The sequence below is a fragment of the Clytia hemisphaerica genome, unplaced genomic scaffold (assembly GCF_902728285.1).
Source record: "Clytia hemisphaerica strain Z4C2 unplaced genomic scaffold, Clytia hemisphaerica genome assembly, whole genome shotgun sequence".
Taxonomy (NCBI): domain Eukaryota; kingdom Metazoa; phylum Cnidaria; class Hydrozoa; order Leptothecata; family Clytiidae; genus Clytia; species Clytia hemisphaerica.
In genome coordinates this window covers 238,306-246,255 of record NW_027103344.1, presented here as the reverse complement: position 1 = coordinate 246,255, position 7,950 = coordinate 238,306, and the positions used below count along the sequence as shown (strand labels likewise).

At 33.2% G+C, this 7,950-nt stretch overlaps 1 protein-coding gene across 1 annotated transcript; it reads left to right on the top strand.

The window, feature by feature from the left end:
• Nucleotides 1-409: 409 nt before the first annotated feature.
• LOC136819051 (ras-related protein Rab-4B-like) lies at nt 410-7,877 on the top strand. Its single transcript, XM_067075221.1, has 7 exons — nt 410-540; nt 775-855; nt 3,199-3,313; nt 5,656-5,718; nt 6,071-6,225; nt 6,615-6,710; nt 6,919-7,877. Exons 1-7 carry the CDS (start codon nt 525-527, stop codon nt 7,020-7,022), a joined length of 630 nt encoding a protein of 209 aa, XP_066931322.1. The 5' UTR covers nt 410-524; the 3' UTR covers nt 7,023-7,877.
• The last annotated feature ends 73 nt before the right edge of the window (nt 7,878-7,950 follow it).

The window sequence follows — 7,950 nt, the reverse complement described above, 5'->3', positions numbered from 1 at the left end:
TTTAGATGTTCTTAAGAATAGAACCAAAAGGGAGCTGCATCTTGGAAGACAATTTGCATTGGACCTATTGGACCTGTCCCAAACTGCCCCATTCTTAAAAAAACTGGCTCTTAAGAAAAAATTAAAAATAATGCACACTTAAAATAACTATGCATCAATATGTCATTGTTTTGAGGCTGAAGTTTTTTAAATTATTCAACATGATATCCTTAAACAGCAAAAGGTCTATAGACAAGCGATACAATCAGAATTTTGAGCCTTATTTGAGAACCTAATTTTAAGGTTCTAGGGGTTTTAATAAAATTCCCCTTAGGGAAGGCTCATTAAACATATTTGATCCTTTCTGATCCTTTCAATCTTGTATAAAGAAGTTAAAACCACCAAAGTGTATAGATCTTTTTCTTTTTTCAGGCTGCAAAATATTATACAAAGCTGATCATAAAAAATAATCTCAGGGAAATTTTCCAATTTACTCCCATATCTTATGGTTAACACTCCTTGAATACACAAAAGTGATTACAAACATGTCAGAAACATATGGTATGATAAGTATTGTCATTTATTTCATAAAATTTCAGACTTAGTAAATAATTATTCTTAACTAAGACTTAAATAAACTCAAAGATTTAAAAAAATTGATATAATTATGTTTCTGTTAAAATAAAACTGTTTGACTTGCAAACTTTGTGACAAAAAAGGGTTTGTGTCTAAATAAAAATATATTTTGCTTTTGACAGAATATCATTGATGTGATTTAAAACTTTTCTTTTTCAGATTATTTGTTTAAATTCTTGATTATTGGAAGTGCAGGAGTTGGAAAGTCATGTATTTTACATCAATTCATGGAAAGTAAATGTAAGTTTCAAACCCCTCGTCTACAAGCATATCAGTATACACCCAGGATAACACATCATACAGTTTTTGGACCTACCTTGGAGGTCCTATAAATTAACCCATGTTTGTCCGTCCGTCCGTCTGTTACCAGCTTTTCTCAGGATTGGCTCATTAGTTTTTTCTGATTTTTGGCACAGTGATGCAAAATGACAATGCCCAAAATGTGACGGAGCCCGATTTTCGGAAAAAAAAATTTTCCGGCCGAAAATGCCAGATATATCCCGGAAAAACTGTTTTTTTGGCACTTTCTCGAGATTTTATCATTAGTTTTTTCTGATTTTTTGCTCAAAGATGCGTATTAACAATGCCCAAAACATGGTCGAGTCCAATTTTTGGGAAAAAATTTTTTCCGGCCGAAAATGCCGGAAATGTGCCGGAAATCGCCGTTTTTCTGGATTTTCATTGGGCTTTTTCCTTTGGTTGTTTTTTCATTTAAAAACATTATTAATAGCAATGCCCACCATCAAGCATGTTTCAATTTTCAATAAAATTGATTTTTGAAGCCGGAACTATTCAAAAATCGCCGGAACAACCTATTTTCGCCGGAAAGACAGTATTTCTTGAATTTCTCAACCTGTACTTTATATTTTTTAATGAAATTTTGCACACTGATTCAAAATGACAATACCTAAAATGTGACCGGCCAGATTTTCGAAAAACATTTTTTTCTGGCTGAAAATGCCGGAAATATCCCGAAAAACTGTTTTTTTGGCATTTTCTCGAGATTTTATCATTAGTATTTTTATCATTAGTATTTTCTGATTTTTTGTTCAAAGATGCGTATTAACAATGCCCAAAATATGGCTGAGTCCGATTTTCGAGAAAAAAAATTTTCCGGCCGAAAATGCCGGAAATATGCCGGAAAAAACGGTTTTTGACATTTTCTCGAATTTTCATCCTTAATTTTCTCTGATTTTTTGCAGAATGATGCGTATTCGCAATGCTCAAAAAATGACCGAGCCGGAAATTTCCGTTTTTGCAGATTTTCGTTGGATTTTTTCGTTTTATGTTTTTCAAACAAAAACATTATTTATAAGAATGTCCACGATTAAGCATGGTTCAATTTTCAATAAAACTGATTTTGGTACAGGAACTTTCTAAAAATCGCCAGAACAGCCGAGAATCGCCGGATTTCATTAATTTCTCGAGTTTTTCTTGTTCTTTATTTTTTCAATATTTTGACCAGTTATGTCCTATGTGTTGCATTGTTTCATTGTTCATTGATTATTTTGATAACCAGGTAGGTCCATAAAAGTATCACTTGTTTTGTTTGAAACTTTTCTAGAGCTATAGCTTTAGTAGAAAAAAAATTTTTTAACAGCTAAAATTACATTAAAATATAATGATTTTCTCTTATATATAAAATCAAAATTCGAACCATTTTTATTGAATTATATTACATACAGTGGCATCAAGCTGTCAGAATAACTAAAGATATTATTGCCTGGAAAATTCTTTTTTGGTCAACTAAGGTCAAATGTTTAGCCTGTTTTTCAGGAGGTTTTGTAAATTCACTCCTTGGTCTATTTGAACTGTTTTTCTTATTTCAGTTGGTTATGAGTGCTTGCAATACAAAACTGGGTCACAGTAATGGTTCAATCATAGTTTCCTCCTTTCCTCCTCCTACTTTGCATTGCACACTAAAATGTAGTACTTTAAAAACTGTCACCACAGAGAAATAAATAAATTGCTAATCTAAATAAAAACTCTTGCTTACAGTATATGTGATTTGAGGAAAAAAAAAACATGCACTATGTAAAAAAAAACTAAAAAGCTGATAGAAGACTGACTTTCTGTTAAAAAGTTGAAAAGTTCTCTCCCCTCCCAGAAAAAAAAATTGAAGGAAAATCACTTGATATATTGCTAAAAAACTAGCAAGGTTTTTTTTACATAACAAGTTAGATCTTTAGGCTATTAAGATGCATGCAGATGCATGAAAACACCTATTTTTAGGACGTTTAGAGGCAAAAATTTTCTTCCTCGCCCAACCATAGTGGTCGACATTTAATATACCACCGCATTTATCTCAATTATCAGACCAAAATGGTTGTAAGGAAAATTGCTGGGAAAATAACCTGATCAAATAATGTCTGAGATTTTAGTACCAACGCCTTTCCCTGCTAGGTGAATTCCCCAAAATTCGACCCCTCAAAAATGAACTTCTCAATATTAAGCGGGTTTAAAGCTTTTTTTGAAATAAATTAATGGAGGTTTTAACCACAGGGAGTTGGCTCTATGTTTATTATGCTGGGTTGTAATTTTTTCACAATGTGGCCGAAATCTTACTTTTTTGTATATTTTCAGTCAAACAAGATGCACACCATACAATAGGCGTGGAGTTTGGATCAAAAGTAGTTAACATTGCAGGAAAATCCATCAAATTACAAATCTGGGATACGGCAGGACAAGAAAGATTCAGGTGAAATTTTCTTAATGTTATCAGTGACATGAATGTGTCTTGTATATCATAGTAATGCAGAACACAACAATCAATCAGTTTTTGTTTATGCTAAAAGCCAATTCGTTCGTGGCTAACAAATACAAAGCTGCAAGGTAAATGGGAGTCATCTAGTGATTTGATTTGAAAAGTTCCTAACTCCTACAAATGTGTCTAGGATTTCAGGAGGGCGCATATACGAAGTGGCATTTAAAGGAAGGGGGCGTTTATTAAAATTAGGGTAGATCGATTTTTTGTGAAAATTTAATCTATTGCAATACATTTTGCGTCAAAAATCCAGCATTCCTCAGGGGGGTCTTTGATTCTCACTAAAGCAAAAAATGATTTAAAATGGCATTTTTTGCCCATTTTAAGGCTATGAAAGGCCAGGAAAGGATCAAAATGATTTCTAAATGGTGTCTTGTACTAATATTGAACATAAAAAGACAAAATAACCCCTGCGAGATCGCTCAATGTTTCAATTTCAGGCTAAAAAGGCTGATTTTCTCCGATTCTGGGTAGCTAAATGCATTAAAGCACCATTTTTGAGGACCCACAACTTTTAAACTTTTCATGGTACACAATTGAGTTTTCATGCTACTTTAGGCGTACAAACTTTCGCGAGCAGAAACTTTCGCGAGGACGAAAAATCGCGAAATTCACGACATTTACTTTCGCGAATTTAACGGAAAAATATTTTTCGCGAGCATTAACTTTCGCGAATCAAGACGTAAAATTGAGTATTTTCACATGAAAAAATGGCTTAGAGGGGCAAATACTTCTTGAATTGGCTTGAAACATTTGTCCTTTGACTTATTAGTCTTTTAGAAGGTTAAAAAGTGCCATAAAAGTTACATTTTATTCAAAGTTTGAAGTTATACAGATTTTCTGTTTTGTCAAAAAATTTTCGCGATGATAAACTTTCGCGAATGCTCCTTTCTAGAATTTTTAAAGACATTTACTTTCGCGAAAAGGGCCAAAATTCGCGAAAATCGCGAAAGTTTCTGCTCGCGAAAGTTTGTACGCCTGAAGTAAATGCCAATATTTCAAGCTAAAACTTTGTTTTCTTGGGCCAAAATCTCAAAAATGATTTCAAATAGGGTCCTGAAATCTTTTGGTGTTGAAAGTATTCTGGAAACACTCTGGGAAAACCAAAATGGTTTTGGTCAGGAATTTGCCAAAGTCCGCCATTATGGAATTTCTTTTCCCACTAAAACGCGATATTCAGAGTAAAAGTCGAATTTTCTCAGGCTAGAATCTCAAAAATGGTTCCAAATGGGGTCCTGAATTCTTTTGGTGTTGAAAGTATTCTGGAAACACTCAAGGAATATCAAAATGGTTCGGGTCAAATATATGTCAAAGTCTACCATTATGGATTTTATTTCTTTAGGAAGAACACTCAAACTTACTCAAAACATTGTGTTTTAGAATATAATACAATTCCATAATGATTTTGGCCCAGTTCTGACCAAAACCATTTTAGTTTTCCCAGAGTTTTTCATTTTTTGAGATTTTGGCCCAAGAAAACCAAGTTTTAGCTTGAAATATTGGCATTTAGCATGAAAACTCGATTTCTAGGGCGCCATTATGGATTTATAGGAAATTCTTGAAAACTCAAAATTTATGTTACCTTGAGCTATCCCTGAAGTGTTTCATTGCTGAAAATTTCAAGTGTGTACCTAGTTGTGGGTCCTCAAAAATGCTGCTTTAATGCATTTTGCATTTTGCTACCCAGAATCAGCCTTTTTAGCCTGAAATCGAAACATTGAGTGATCTCGCTGGGGATTATTTTGTCTTTTTATGTTGAATATTTTTAACGTACAAGACACCATTAAGAATATTTTGACCTTTTCCGGCCTTGTTGGATTTTTTATCTAGGAGGTTAAAAATTAAAAATTAAAAAATTAAATTTTCACAAAAAGATACTACACTTTGAATTTTTTGACTTTGCCATTTGACGATCTACCCTATTAAAATAATTTTTCACCGAGGTCACTTTCATATAAAGGGGAATTTTGTTTTGCCTTTTCGTTTTCTTTTAGTTCAAGAAAGAGAAGAGTTCTTTTAGTTCATTTTAGAGATGTAAAAATGGGTCAAAAGTTGTTTGAATACTGAAATTTGGAATACAAGTTATTAACACATATTCAAGTTTTTCTCCATATTCTCTCTTACAACCACTTATTTCAAATAAACGCCCGCCCCATCCTAGAAGGGAGTTAAGTTTATTCGAAAGGGGCGTTCAAAAGAAGGTGGTGTTTATTTGAAGTAATACGGTAATTGCTCCGTCCAGTCGTGGTTTTCCATATTAATTCTCATTTATTTAGATCAGTCACAAGGAGCTATTATAGAGGTGCAGCTGGTGCTCTACTGGTCTATGACATTACAAGGTTTCTAGCTATTTCATTGTTACTTAGCCAAAAAGATCGACTCTCGCTTGCTTTTTACTCCGATGTCGTAATCAATGGCATTGTATTGTAAAGGCCCCGAGAAATAATAATCACTAGCCAGTATCGAGCTACTAGTATTTGTTAATTTTCTTTCACAAAAAAGTTATGAATATATAACAGGGAAATTCCCCTCGTTAACCCTGTCGTCGACCGGGAAATAACCCTTTAACACTGCTATAACAAATTTATTTTGTTCAATCTAGTTTTAAATTATTTAACAAAGTAGAAAATATTTCGAAATTGAGGTTCACAGGATTGGCAGCTAATTCTCTATCTTCCATCGTATGTTTAGTCGGGAAACATACAACAATTTGACGTCATGGTTGACAGATGCACGCACGCTGGCCAGTCCAAATATCGTCATCATTTTGCTTGGGAATAAGAAGGACTTGGATGCTGATAGGGAAGTCACCTTTTTGGAAGCCAGCAGGTTCGCACAAGAAAATGGTATGTCGTTTTTCTTACACTTTTGGTAAATCTTCCCCTTAGAGTAAGCTTAGGACAACGTCGCTTGGGCACTTCCTTTTTCACCTCGAAAGTAAATTTCTTCATCTGGATCTTTTTCCTGTTTCTAGAATGTAGAATGTAGAATATATATACTTTGATCAACTGACACTTCAAAAGGGAATCCCTTTGACGAATTATAAAACTCAGAGCAGAATGTCTGGCTATCTTGCCGTTTGTTTATTTCAATAATCTTTTTCAAATTAGTGGACAGGTAACAAGTGTAATTAACTTAATGAGAAAACAGGAATTGAAGACAATACATACCACAACACTATCAAAGAGTTGCTTTATGATTGCAAATGTTAATTTTGATGTTATTTTCTTTTTAGAATTGATGTTTTTAGAGACGAGTGCAATGTCCGGAGAAAATGTAGAAGAAGCATTTCTGAAATGTTCCAGGACTATTTTGACCAAAATCGATGCAGGTTCGTCTCTCAATTTATTTTTTGTATCTAAAGAATGATTATAGTGTTTTGGAAGTTGTTTATTGATTGGCTAATTATCTGGAAAGGGTTTTATTTCATATAGATTCGTATAAATTCGTATAAATTCACTTCTATTGGAATTTAGGCAGTGTCATTTTTCTTTGGTAAAAAGCTGCCGCAATCTATGAGTTAATTTCTTTGTTTTTAGGTGAGTTGGACCCTGAAAGAATGGGTTCGGGAATTCAATATGGTAATACGTCACTTCGGAAAACTACACAACAGAAACCAGAAGGAGAAAAATGTGATTGCTAGTCTTAAGTGTTTTGATTTCTAGAGTGTCTTCTTCAGAAGTGTTTTACTGAATCAACGAGCTTAATGCTAGTTAAGACCACGTATCATTGATTTTTAACAATGGGTGTACACCATATTTCACTCATTTTAAAATTGTAGGCTTTTGACTAACCTGGTCATACCATACCTTTGCATTTTTTATTTGTAAATGAATTTTAACCATTGATCGCGAGCTTGTTTGTCTCTATGTTAAAAACGATATTTTTGCGAGTGTTAGTAACAGCTTTTTTGTACGCGAGTGACCTTTTGTTCGAACCCTCCGCTCCTCGAATTTCGGGGTTTGTATGTTCTGGGTGTTTTTATTAATAATATTTTGATTATAAGATAGAATTTAATCATAAAAAAGAATTGAAAATCTTGTATATTATATTTGGAAAATTTAGAGTCCTTAGACCTAGCTTTTTATACGTTTCTGTTAAAAATCTCGTTCATTTTAATTTTTTAGTTTTTCATTTGTTTTTTTTTTCAGTTGCTTTTCTTTTTGTTTGCATTTTTAATTCACGGGTCACTAACCATCATATTAAGTTTTTGCGGCTCTCCTGTTTTGTGCTTAACTTAAGCTGTTGAAAAATTTCAACTAGATCCATTACATAAGGAACTTTCAACTACATTTAATAACCACTACTTTAATAAGTCAACCACCTAGATATACGTATTTTAAATCTTCTTTCTGGAAGTGTGTAATACATAAATTGTAGAATTTAGCAATTTATTATTCAGGGCATTTTATTTTTAATATATTTTTGAGTTATTGTTTTATTCCATACAACAACGCAAATGACAAGTCCGAAATGGACCAAAATGTTTCCTCGGTAATGCTGTCTTATTTTGGTTTGGGATCATTTTCCAGGAGATACGCATGTAGCAGCCTGTAGTTAAGTGATTATTA